Source organism: Pleurodeles waltl, chromosome 6 (genome assembly GCF_031143425.1).
Source record: "Pleurodeles waltl isolate 20211129_DDA chromosome 6, aPleWal1.hap1.20221129, whole genome shotgun sequence".
NCBI classification, from domain to species: Eukaryota; Metazoa; Chordata; class Amphibia; order Caudata; family Salamandridae; genus Pleurodeles; species Pleurodeles waltl.
This window is the reverse complement of record NC_090445.1, coordinates 366,357,890-366,371,760: the sequence shown is the minus strand read 5'-3', so window position 1 is coordinate 366,371,760 and position 13,871 is coordinate 366,357,890. Positions and strand designations below refer to the sequence as shown.

Sequence of the window (13,871 nt, the reverse complement as noted above, 5' to 3'; positions counted from 1 at the left end):
GGTGCCCTACAAAACCCCCCTGGTCTGCCCTCCGAAGACGCGGGTACTTACCTGCAAGCAGACCGGAACCGGGGCACCCCCTTCTCTCCATTCTAGCCTATGTGTTTTGGGCACCACTTTGAACTCTGCACCTGACCGGCCCTGAGCTGCTGGTGTGGTGACTTTGGGGTTGCTCTGAACCCCCAACGGTGGGCTACCTTGGACCAAGAACTGAACCCTGTAAGTGTCTTACTTACCTGGTAAAACTAACAAATACTTACCTCCCCTAGGAACTGTGAAAATTGCACTAAGTGTCCACTTTTAAAACAGCTATTTGTGAATAACTTGAAAAGTATACATGCAATTTTGATGATTTGAAGTTCCTAAAGTACTTACCTGCAATACCTTTCGAATGAGCTATTACATGTAGAATTTGAACCTGTGGTTCTAAAAATAAACTAAGAAAAGATAGTTTTCTATATAAAAACCTATTGGCTGGATTTGTCTCTGAGTGTGTGTACCTCATTTATTGTCTATGTGTATGTACAACAAATGCTTAACACTACTCCTTGGATAAGCCTACTGCTCGACCACACTACCACAAAATAGAGCATTAGTATTATCTATTTTTACCACTATTTTACCTCTAAGGGGAACCCTTGGACTCTGTGCATGCTATTCCTTACTTTGAAATAGCACATACAGAGCCAACTTCCTACAGGGTGCCATGCCAACCTCACACTGCCTGTGGCATAGGTAAGTCACCCCTCTAACAGGCCTTACAGCCCTAAGGCAGGGTGCACTATACCACAGGTGAGGGCATAGGTGCATGAGCACTATGCCCCTACAGTGTCTAAGCAAAACCTTAGACATTGTAAGTGCAGGGTAGCCATAAGAGTATATGGGCTGGGAGTCTGTCAAAAACGAACTCCACAGCTCCATAATTGCTACACTGAATACTGGGAAGTTTAGTATCAAACTTCTCAGAATAATAAACCCACACTGATGCCAGTGTTGGATTTATTTAAAAAATGCACACAGAGGGCATCTTAGAGATACCCCCTGTATTTTACCCAATTGTTCAGTGCAGGACTGACTGGTCTCTGCCAGCCTGCTGCTGAGAGACGAGTTTCTGACCTCATGCGGTGAGAGCCTTTGTGCGCTCGGAGGACAGAAACAAAGCATGCTCTGGGTGGAGGTGCTTCACACCTCCCCCCTGCAGGAACTGTAACACCTAGCAGTGAGCTTCAAAGGCTCAAGCTTCGTGTTACAATGCCCCAGGGCACTCCAGCTAGTGGAGATGCCCGCCCCCTGGACACAGCCCCCACTTTTGGCGGCAAGTCCAGGAGAGATAATGAGAAAAACAAGGAGGAGTCACTGGCCAGTCAGGACAGCCCCTAAGGTGTCCTGAGCTGAGGTGACTGACTTTTAGAAATCCTCCATCTTGTAGAAGGAGGATTCCCCCAATAGGGATAGGAATGTGACCCCCTCCCCTTGGGAGGAGGCACAAAGAGGGTGTACTCACCCTCAGGGCTAGTAGCCATTGGCTACTAACCCCCCAGACCTAAACACGCCCTTAAATTTAGTATTTAAGGGCTCCCCTGAACCTAAGAATTTAGATTCCTGAAACTACAAGAAGAAGAAGACTGCTGAGCTGAAAAACCCCTGCAGAGGAAGAACAGAAGACACCAACTGCTTTGGCCCCAGACTTACCAGCCTGTCTCCTGCCTTCCAAAGAAACATGCTCCAGCGACACTTTCCAAGGGACCAGCAACCTCTGAATCCTCTGAGGACTGCCCTGCTTCAAGAAAGACAAGAAACTCCCGAGGACAGCGGCACTGCTCCAAAAGAACTGCAACTTTGTTTCAAAGGAGCAGATTTAAAGACCCCTGCAACTCCCCGCAAGAAGCGTGAGACTTGCAACACTGCACCCGGCGACCCCGACTCGACTGGTGGAGAACCAACACCTCAGGGAGGACCCTCCGGCGACTCTGAGACCGTGAGTAACCAAAGTTGTCCCCCCTGAGCCCCCACAGCGACGCCTGCAGAGGGAATCCCGAGGCTCCCCCTGACCGCGACTGCCTGAACTCCATTTCCCGACGGCTGGAAAAGACCCTGCACCCGCAGCCCCCAGCACCTAAAGGAACGGAACTCCTGTGCAGGAGTGACCCCCAGGAGGCCCTCTCCCTTGCCCAGGTGGTGGCTACCCCGAGGAGCCCCCCCCTTGCCTGCCTGCAACGCTGAAGAGATCCCTTGATCTCTCATTGAAAACCCGACACGTGTTTGCACACTGCACCCAGCCGCCCCCGCGCTGCTGAGGGTGTACTTTTTGTGCTGACTTGTGTCCCCCCCGGTGCCCTACAAAACCCCCCTGGTCTGCCCTCCGAAGACGCGGGTACTTACCTGCTGGCAGACTGGAACCGGGGCACCCCCTTCTCTCCATTGAAGCCTATGTGTTTTGGGCACCTCTTTGACCTTTGCACCTGACCGGCCCTGAGCTGCTGGTGTGATAACTTTGGGGTTGCTCTGAACCCCCAACGGTGGGCTACCTTGGACCCAAAACTGAAACCTGTAAGTGACTTACTTACCTGTTAAAACTAACAATACTTTACCTCCCCCAGGAACTGTGAAAATTGCACTGTGTCCACTTTTAAAACAGCTTATTGTGTTTTATGTAAAAAGTATACATGCTAATGAAATGATTCAAAGTTCCTAAAGTACTTACCTGCAATACCTTTCAAATGAGATATTACATGTAGAATTTGAACCAGTGGTTCTTAAAATAAACTAAGAAAAGATATTTTTCTATAACAAAACCTATTGGCTGGATTTGTCTCTGAGTGTGTGTTCCTCATTTATTGCCTGTGTGTATGTACAGCAAATGCTTAACACTACTCCTTTGATAAGCCTACTGCTCGACCACACTACCACAAAATAGAGCATTAGTATTATCTCTTTTTGCCACTATCTTACCTCTAAGGGGAACCCTTGGACTCTGTGCATGCTATTCCTTACTTTGAAATAGCACATACGGAGCCAACTTCCTACAGTATTGAAGGTAAATCTCATCACCTGCATTGTAGAGGCTGTCCCAATCCATGCTGAACAGGAAGTGCAGTGTGTGTGTGTTTACCTCTATGGAGGCAGACAGCCCCGGACACTCTAGTTGTACTGGGCTAAGTTCTGGTACAGTCTTCTAAGTCGAACTACTTTGGGAGCGAGACCAAGATGTACGGTGCCACCTCATGCCTTCTTCAGGAGGATGTGAGTGGTGGGAAGAGGACAAAGCCCACTTAAGATTTCTTGTGGGTTTTTTTCTTTGACTTACCCGACGACTTTTAGTGAGACAGACCACTGGAACGATCCTGGCAGCTTCTGGATCTTGAATGGGACTGAGACTGAATTTTGGATCTTGGACTAGTCTTACCACGGAGTCTTGGTCTTACAGTGCTTGGAGATGTAAAGTTACACCTTATGGTGTCCATCAGCCTTCATATTCATTGAAGCACAGTCACTGCAGGCCTTAGAGCTGTGACTCTACCCAAGGCACCACAGGCAAATCTGATGAAGACTGGTCACAGACATTTGTTTGTGACATTTCTTACAGGGGTTGAAACCGGTTTTTTTTTTTTGAGAGCCGACATTTTCCTTGAACAATGAAAATATAATTTAACAGTAAGGGTCTCAAAGAGACGAAAGCAGGCTCCAGAGCTGCGTCTGGTGGAGTGGAAATAAAGGAACTGACAGCGTGTCTGAGTGGCACCTATTTAGGCCTTGCATGTCATGTCTGAAGCAGAATAGTGTTCATGCAGAGTCGCACAGCGCCATGTACCGGCACGCAGAGATACTGCTGAAAGGTTTTAGGTCCAGTCAAGACCAGGGGAAGGTGATTAATCTGAGGCTATAACTGTCAGAAAGGAAAGGTTTCTAGAGACAAGCAAATTTATTTGTGTGACTGTGTCAAAGTTGAAGAAGGAACAAGTGTGGAGTTCAAAGTGCCAGGGACACTTGAAAAGTGGAAATGTTCTTGGAAACAATACTGGAAGGTCAAACCCAAATGAGAATCTGAGCGGTTCCAAGAGAAGGAACCAGTAAACTTACAAGTGATAGTCTCAAGGGGACACAAAGAGTTGCCTTGCCTTTTATAGAAGTCATACTTCAAAAAACTAAGCTGATACTAACATTGCAGCAAAATATCCAAACTTGCCCCGAATCAAAACAGATTCTTTCCAGTCATCACGTAAGCAGAAAACACAATCCCATCAGAATGGATTAACCTGGATTTTTTCAAACAACCTGGATAAGCACAGCAACTGCACAGCATGACCAAACACCAGACAACTGTATGTCTGGAAGGAAAATCTTTGTTATTCAACATATATTTTAAAAAAAGGTCAGCAGCACTGAACAGACAAGATCTGACTCATGGAAGAGATGAGCATATTACAGCTGTTTTTATCATGGTATGGATTTGAATCACTATGAAGATCGCATACCTTCTTCACCATCCACCACTGAGATCTCTTCGTCCATCATCATATCACCCTAGGAGGAGACCAAAAGAAGAGAAAATGGTGAGGCAAAGTGGGAGCGAGAGGAGGTGGAGAGGGAACCAATTAAGAGGTTTAATGTGTCATTTAAGAGATTTCAGCTTAGTTGCTTATCTTCACTTAAAGCACTGTGTAAACATATAAGACTGAAACCAAATCATACTGCCATTACAAAGATTGTTTGAAGACCACATTTTTTAAAGTAATATTCAGATGATATATGGAAGGTGTGGGGTAGGGTAGATTACCATCTACAAGTACACCTGCTCTTCAATGGAGTTTTATTCATTGAGGACGGTTCTAAAAAGTCAAATGAGGCCTTTCTAGAAGTTCAAAGGCAGTCCGATGTTATTAGGCAGGACTCTGTGTGGGCTTGCCACTGATGTATCAGTTGCACAATAGTACTGTACTCTAATCATAAGAAAATGAAATAACTGAAAACTTTTCCCAGCTTTGGTATCTTACATAACATGCGCAAATCATTCCCTGCCATCAGAATGGAAAACCCACAGTTATCAATGTTAGCAAAGCAGTATATCATTACACAAAATAGAATTTATGACAGCCACAGACTACATATTGATAGTCCATCTCATTCTGTGACTGGAACTTCAGGTCCGACAGCTCTTAAAATACTTGTCAGACCCTGCTTTTTCAGTGCACCAACAGAATTCCTTAGTGCACTTTCTTGCCAGAATCAGGTTTGTCAGCACATCTACAGACTTCCTTAGAACACATACTAACCAGGAATCCTTGAACAAGCTAAACACTCAATTGACTATGGAAGGGTAGACCATGTAATCTTTTCTCAAAGATAAGCCGCTACCAGCTTCAAGTAACAACTTCAGCTTGATCTGTAGTAACTGCAATTGAAAATGGCAACCTGCCACCATAAAATAATGAATCTTTCAGTGATTTGTATGTATTGACACAATGACCTCAGAGTCTTCAAAATCCAGTAAGGCCAGAAAGTGTCCTTTCAGATGAACAGCATTATTTACTGAAGCATGATCATGCAAAAAGGAAAATGCTACTTACCTGTAGACATTTGTTTGTCATATTTAGTGCTGTAGATTCACATGCTATGCATAAGCTCACCATCTAGTGTTGGGATCGGAGTGGTAGAACTTCAAAGGAGCTCTTGGAGTCACGGGATCAAGTGACTCCCCCTCTTGGTAATACCGTGCATGGGCATTGAGCCATTTGTTAGATTGTTTCTCTGCAGACAGGAGAGTGTAGTAGTGAAAAGAGAGTAGGATAGAAAAGATGTCAATGCACTGTATCTACAAATGTACAATATCTATATGTAAATAAATTGCAATAGCCACATGCGTCTAGGGAGGGCACATGTGAATCTACAGCACAACATGCCAAGAACAGATGTCTACTGGCAAGTAACATTTTCCGTTCGATGGCATGTGTGGCTGTAGATACATATGCTATGCATAGACTGCAAAGCAGTCCCTCCATCAAGCGGTGGCTAGTGTGAGGGATTTGCAATTGTTTGAAAGTGTGTTTTTAGTACCGCTTGCCCAACGTTTGACTGTTGACGTGCAAATACATCTACACAATGTTTTGTAAAGGTATGCAGTGTAGACCATGTAGCTGCTATAGGTAAGTATGCTACCTAAAAATGCCACAGATGCACCTGTCTCCGTAGTGAAGTGCGCTCTACGTGGTGTATGCAAATGTCGCTTGGCTTTATAATAGGAAGTTTGAATACACTTGACGCCTCAGAGGACTACCCTGCATCTAAAAGGACCAAGAACTCCAGAGGACAGCGGCTCTGCTCCAAGTAAGGAGCATCTTTGCAACAAAGAAGCAACTTTGAAAGAACACACGTTTCCCACCGGAAGCGTGAGACTTTGCACTCTGCACCCTACGCCCCCAGCTCGACTTGTGGAGAACCAACACTACAGGGAGGACTCCCCAGCGACTGCGAGCCCGTGAGTAGCCAGAGTTGACCCCCCTGAGCCCCCACAGCGACGCCTGCAGAGGGAATCCAGAGGCTCCCCCTGACCGCGACTGCCTGCTTCTAAGAACCCGATGCCTGGTAGGGACACTGCACCCGCAGCCCCCAGGACCTGAAGGATCCGACCTCCAGTGCAGGAGCGACCCCCAGGTGGCCCTCTCCCTTGCCCAGGAGGTGGCTACCCCGAGGAGCCCCCCCCCCCCCTTGCCTGCATCGCTGAAGAGACCCCTGGGTCTCCCATTGAACTACATTGCAAACCCAACGCCTGTTTGCACAATGCACCTGGCCGCCCTGTGCTGCTGAGGGTGTACTTTTTGTGCTGACTTGTGTCCCCCACGGTGCCCTACAAAACCCCCCTGGTCTGCCCTCCGAAGACGCGGGTACTTATCTGCTGGCAGACTGGAACCGGGGCACCCCCTTCTCCATTGAAGCCTATGTGTTTTGGGCACCACTTTGACCTCTGCACCTGGCCGGCCCTGAGCTGCTGGTGTGGTAACTTTGGGGTTGCTCTGAACCCCCAATGGTGGGCTACCTTGGACCCAACTTTGAACCCTGTAGGTAGTTTACTTACATGCAAAACTAACAAACACTTACCTCCCCCAGGAACTGTTGAAAATTGCACTGTGTCCAGTTTTAAAATAGCTTATTGCCATTTGTGTGAAAACTGTATATGCTATTTTGCTAATTCAAAGTTCCTAAAGTTCCTAAGTGAAATACCTTTCATTTAAAGTATTGTTTGTAAATCTTGAACCTGTTGTTCTTAAAATAAACTAAGAAAAGATATTTTTCTATATAAAAACCTATTGGCCTGGAATTGTCTTTGAGTGTGTGTTCCATTTATTGCCTGTGTGTGTACAACAAATGCTTAACACTACCCTCTGATAAGCCTACTGCTCGACCACACTACCACAAAAAAGAGCATTAGAATTATCTATTTTTTCTACTATCTTACCTCTAAGGGGAACCCTTGGACTCTGTGCATGCTATTTCTTACTTTGAAATAGTACATACAGAGCCAACTTCCTACAGGGGACCCATACGCCTTGTGAGAATAATGTTAAGATTCCAGGATAGGGCTGAAGGAACCCTTGCTAGAATTATTATTTTAAGTCCTTCCATAAATGCCTTAATAACGGAAACTCTGAACAAACAAGTATGCAATCTGTTTTGAAGGTATGCAGCTATAGCTGCTAAATGAAGACAAATGGATTAAGTAAGCAAGATTAGGCTTTTGTAAATGCAGTAGGTAAAAGACAACCTCTTGAACCTTTGGCTTGGGAGGGTCAATGTCTTGATTGGCAATAGCAAACAAAACATTTCCATTTTGCCGCGTAACATTGTCTAATTGTGAGTTTACGTGCTTCTTTAAGAATATCCATACACTCTTGCGGTGATGTAAATACCTACATTCTATGACCTCAGGAGCCATATCGCTAAGTTGAGCGACTTGGGGTCTGGATGTCTTATTTGACCTTGATTCTGTGCGAGAGGGTATGGTCGGTGGTGGAGCTTCTGATGTGGAACTACTGAGAGATACAGAAGTGGTGTCAGCAAATGGATTTTCTGACCCTGCAAGATATTGTGCCACTATGTGAAAGTACTGATGAACTGTCCATTTCCATATTGTTTGTGCAAGATGGGATTGTTAAGGCAGTTGTGTCCCTCTCCACCCCCCCATTTTTGAAGACAGTACATGGCAGTCATGTTGTCTGTACGTACCCAACACCAACTTGTGTTGCAAGTGTGGAAGGAACACTTTCATTGCTAGGAAGATTGCATGCAGTTCCAGGTGATTGATGTGTAAGGACTACTGAGTGGTGTTCCATAGCCCCTGGACTGTGATATTGTGGAGATCAGGTCTGAAGCGAGAGTGATCTGAGGCACAGGGTCTAAAAAGGGCCACCCTTTCATAAGGGTTGTGGTGTTTCACCAAAGCAGAGAGGGATGAGCCTGGCAGACCAATAACACTAGATCTTCCTGTTGACCCTGTGCTAGAGAACGTTGATGAGAGGCATTGTTGAAGGGGACGCATACGAAGCCTGGCATGAGGTACGATGGCAATGCACAATGCCATCATCCCCCGTAGGCGCATAACAGTCCTTACTGTGTATGAATGGTTCTCTGTAAATCGAGCATTCATTGCTTGAAAGGCATGAATATGGGCTGAGCTGGGAAAAGCTAGTCATAATAGTGTATTGAGAATCACTCCTAGAAAGGGCTGTATCTGGAGAGGTTGAAGATGTGATTTGAGGTAATTGATGGCGAATCCTAGAGTGTGTAGGAGGAAATGTGAGTTGAGTGTGATGCTGACATTGCTGGAAGGTATTGGCTTTGATAAGCCAATCGTCCAAGTAAGGGAACACATGGGTTGTCTTCTGAAGTGTGCGGCCACGACGGCAAGACATTTTGTGAATACTCTGGGAGCAGTTGTGACCCCCAGAGAGAAGACCATGAATTGGTAATGTTTCCCCGCCATTAAGGATCTGAGGTATTTGCAGTGTGCTGGATAAATAGGAATGTGAAACTAGGCATCCTTTAGGTGTAACACAGACATAAAATAGCCCTGTTGGAGAAGGGAATGACATCTTGAAGAGAGACCACATAGAAGTGTTCTCACAGGACGTAATGATTCAAGGGTCTGAGATCTAAGATTGGTCAGAGATCCGTCATTTTTGGATATTAGGAAATACAGGAGGAAACTCCCGTACCCTGGAGTTGTAACAGAACCAGTTCCAGGGGCCCTTTGAGAAGAAAGTGTACTTCCTCTTTGAGAAGAGTGAGATGTTCTTGGGTAAGTCTGAGTAGGATGGGGTATGATTGGCGCAGTGGAAGTGAGCTCCAAGCAGTAACCATTTTGGAAAACTGAAAGCACCCATTGTTCTGTGGTAGTCTGAGGACATTGTGGGTAAAAATGTTATAGCCTTCCCCCCTACAGGAGTGGTGTGAGTTGGTGAGGGGTGGAGACAGTCATTGTTTGGTGGTGGATTAGGAACCTCTAGATGTAGATGGCTTTCATCTGCCTTTGATTTTGTTCCCTCTATAGGGAGCTCTATAACCACCAGTGGAGTATGACTGAGAGGTGGGCTTTGTTTATGTGGAAGACTGGTCTGTAAAAGATGACCAAAAGCCTCTTGAGAACCCCAGGCAATTAAAATTACCTTTGTGTGTGCTAGCTGGGAGTGTACCCATAGCTTTGTAAGTTTGATTATATTTGTTGAGTTTTTCAAGTGTGGTAACTTCATCTTGTAGGCCAAATAAGGGCTCTTTATCGAAGGACATATTTAACAATTCCGGAACCGCTGGGCACAAATATCTTGGAAACTTACACGTGATTGGCTAATTCTGATCATTAATACTTCAAAAAGACTGGCTGATTCCATCACTACACAAATTTCCATGATGGAAACGTCCATTAAGGCAACTATTCAACTTGCTCAATGTAAGTCCGGTTTAGCAGAAATCTATTCGGAACTTAACGAGACTAAGGAACACCTCACGTGTAGAAAATCACTAAATTACAGAAGGACATAAAAAAAAAATTCAGCAGAGAGAAAGTATACCCTTACACAAAAGAGGATTATCACCTAGGAGGGTCAGGGTCTTCAGATGAATTGGAAAACCTTCCCCGAAAACCACATTCTCACTATTACAGTTCCAGTTCAGATGGTTGGAGTAGTGACGATGAATGGAAGAACCCGAATCACCAGTTTACTCAAATGAACATTGTAGGAAGTTGGCTCTGTATGTGCTATTTCAAAGTAAGGAATAGCATGCACAGAGTCCAAGGGTTCCCCTTAGAGGTAAAATAGTGGTAAAAAGAGATAATACTAATGCTCTATTTTGTGGTAGTGTGGTCGAGCAGTAGGCTTATCCAAGGAGTAGTGTTAAGCATTTGTTGTACATACACATAGACAATAAATGAGGTACACACACTCAGAGACAAATCCAGCCAATAGGTTTTGTTATAGAAAAATATCTTTTCTTAGTTTATTTTAAGAACCACAGGTTCAAATTTAACATGTAATATCTTGTTTGAAAGGTATTGCAGGTAAGTACATTAGGAACTTTGAATCATTTCAATTGCATGTATACTTTTCAAGTTATTGACAAATAGCTACTTTAAAAGTGGACTGTAAGGAAATGCCTCCTTGGCATGGTTGCCCCCTGACTTTTTGCCTTTGCTGATGCTATGTTTACAATTGAAAGTGTGCTGAGGCCTGCTAACCAGGCCCCAGCACCAGTGTTCTTTCCCTAACCTGTACTTTTGTATCCACAATTGGCAGACCCTGGCATCCAGATAAGTCCCTTGTAACTGGTACTTCTAGTACCAAGGGCCCTGATGCCAAGGAAGGTCTCTAAGGGCTGCAGCATGTCTTATGCCACCCTGGAGACCTCTCACTCAGCACAGACACCCTGCTTGCCAGCTTGTGTGTGCTAGTGAGGACAAAACAAGTAAGTCGACATGGCACTCCCCTCAGGGTGCCATGCCAGCCTCTCACTGCCTATGCAGTATAGGTAAGACACCCCTCTAGCAGGCCTTACAGCCCTAAGGCAGGGTGCACTATACCATAGGTGAGGGTACCAGTGCATGAGCATGGTACCCCTACAGTGTCTAAACAAAACCTTAGACATTGTAAGTGCAGGGTAGCCATAAGAGTATATGGTCTGGGAGTCTGTCAAACACGAACTCCACAGCACCATAATGGCTACACTGAAAACTGGGAAGTTTGGTATCAAACTTCTCAGCACAATAAATGCACACTGATGCCAGTGTACATTTTATTGTAAAATACACCACAGAGGGCACCTTAGAGGTGCCCCCTGAAACTTAACCGACTATCTGTGTAGGCTGACTAGCTTTAGCAGCCTGCCACAAACCGAGACATGTTGCTGGCCCCATGGGGAGAGTGCCTTTGTCACTCTGAGGCCAGTAACAAAGCCTGCACTGGGTGGAGATGCTAACACCTCTCCCAGGCAGGAATTGTCACACCTGGCGGTGAGCCTCAAAGGCTCACCTCCTTTGTGCCAACCCAGCAGGACACTCCAGCTAGTGGAGTTGCCCGCCCCCTCCGGCCAGGCCCCACTTTTGGCGGCAAGGCCGGAGAAAATAATGAGAATAACAAGGAGGAGTCACTGGCCAGTCAGGACAGCCCCTAAGGTGTCCTGAGCTGAGGTGACTCTAACTTTTAGAAATCCTCCATCTTGCAGATGGAGGATTCCCCCAATAGGGTTAGGATTGTGACCCCCTCCCCTTGGGAGGAGGCACAAAGAGGGTGTACCCACCCTCAGGGCTAGTAGCCATTGGCTACTAACCCCCCAGACCTAAACACGCCCTTAAATTTAGTATTTAAGGGCTACCCTGAACCCTAGAAAATCAGATTCCTGCAACTACAAGAAGAAGGACTGCCTAGCTGAAAACCCCTGCAGAGGAAGACCAGAAGACGACAACTGCCTTGGCTCCAGAAACTCACCGGCCTGTCTCCTGCCTTCCAAAGATCCTGCTCCAGCGACGCCTTCCAAAGGGACCAGCGACCTCGACATCCTCTGAGGACTGCCCCTGCTTCGAAAAGACAAGAAACTCCCGAGGACAGCGGACCTGCTCCAAGAAAAGCTGCAACTTTGTTTCCAGCAGCTTTAAAGAACCCTGCAAGCTCCCCGCAAGAAGCGTGAGACTTGCAACACTGCACCCGGCGACCCCGACTCGGCTGGTGGAGATCCAACACCTCAGGAGGGACCCCAGGACTACTCTGATACTGTGAGTACCAAAACCTGTCCCCCCTGAGCCCCCACAGCGCCGCCTGCAGAGGGAATCCCGAGGCTTCCCCTGACCGCGACTCTTTGAACCTAAAGTCCCGACGCCTGGGAGAGACCCTGCACCCGCAGCCCCCAGGACCTGAAGGACCGGACTTTCACTGGAGAAGTGACCCCCAGGAGTCCCTCTCCCTTGCCCAAGTGGAGGTTTCCCCGAGGAATCCCCCCCTTGCCTGCCTGCAGCGCTGAAGAGATCCCTAGATCTCCCATTGACTTCCATTACAAACCCGACGCTTGTTTCTACACTGCACCCGGCCGCCCCCGCGCTGCTGAGGGTGAAATTTCTGTGTGGGCTTGTGTCCCCCCCGGTGCCCTACAAAACCCCCCTGGTCTGCCCTCCGAAGACGCGGGTACTTACCTGCAAGCAGACCGGAACCGGGGCACCCCCTTCTCTCCATTCTAGCCTATGTGTTTTGGGCACCACTTTGAACTCTGCACCTGACCGGCCCTGAGCTGCTGGTGTGGTGACTTTGGGGTTGCTCTGAACCCCCAACGGTGGGCTACCTTGGACCAAGAACTAAGCCCTGTAAGTGCCTTACTTACCTGGTTAACCTAACAAATACTTACCTCCCCTAGGAACTGTGAAAATTGCACTAAGTGTCCACTTTTAAAACAGCTATTTGTGAATAACTTGAAAAGTATACATGCAATTTTGATGATTTGAAGTTCCTAAAGTACTTACCTGCAATACCTTTCGAATGAGTTATTACATGTAGAATTTGAACCTGTGGTTCTTAAAATAAACTAAGAAAAGATATTTTTCTATATAAAAACCTATTGGCTGGATTTGTCTCTGAGTGTGTGTACCTCATTTATTGTCTATGTGTATGTACAACAAATGCTTAACACTACTCCTTGGATAAGCCTACTGCTCGACCACACTACCACAAAATAGAGCATTAGTATTATCTCTTTTTGCCACTATCTTACCTCTAAGGGGAACCCTTGGACTCTGTGCATACTATTCCTTACTTTGAAATAGTGCATACAGAGCCAACTTCCTACATTGGTGGATCAGCGGTGGGGTACAAGACTTTTGCATTTGCTGGACTACTCAGCCAATACCTGATCACACGACAAATTCCAAAATTGTCATTAGAAATTGATTTTTGCAATTTGAAAAGTTTTCTAAATTCTTAAAAGACCTGCTAGGGCCTTGTGTTAGATCCTGTTTAGCATTTCTTTTAGAGTTTAAAAGTTTGTAAAAGTTTGAATTAGAACCTAGAACTAGTTGTAGATTCTTAAAAAGTATTCCAACTTTTAGAAGCAAAATGTCTAGCACAGATGTGACTGGTGGAACTCGACACCACACCTTACCTCCATCTTAAGATGAGGGAGCTAAGGTCACTCTGTAAAATAAAGAAAATAACAATGGGCCCCAAACCTACCAAAATACAGCTCCAGGAGCTTTTGGCAGAGTTTGAAAAGGCCAACCCCTCTGAGGGTGGCAACTCAGAGGAAGAGGATAGTGACTTGGAGGACAATTCCCCCCTACCAGTCCTATCTAGGGAGAACAGGGTCCCTCAAACCCTGACTCCTAAAATAATAGTCAGAGATGC

General features: G+C 46.0%; 1 protein-coding gene across 6 annotated transcripts in view; it reads right to left on the bottom strand.

Moving 5' to 3' along the window:
* CHD8 (chromodomain helicase DNA binding protein 8) overlaps nt 1-13,871 on the bottom strand; it is a 1,013,809-nt gene that overhangs the window by 346,836 nt on the left and 653,102 nt on the right. For all 6 annotated transcript variants that reach the window (XM_069238270.1, XM_069238269.1, XM_069238274.1 and 3 more), the window contains exon 28: nt 4,476-4,524. In XM_069238270.1, coding sequence (XP_069094371.1) covers nt 4,476-4,524 — 49 coding nt within the window. The remainder of the gene's footprint in view (nt 1-4,475; nt 4,525-13,871) is intronic.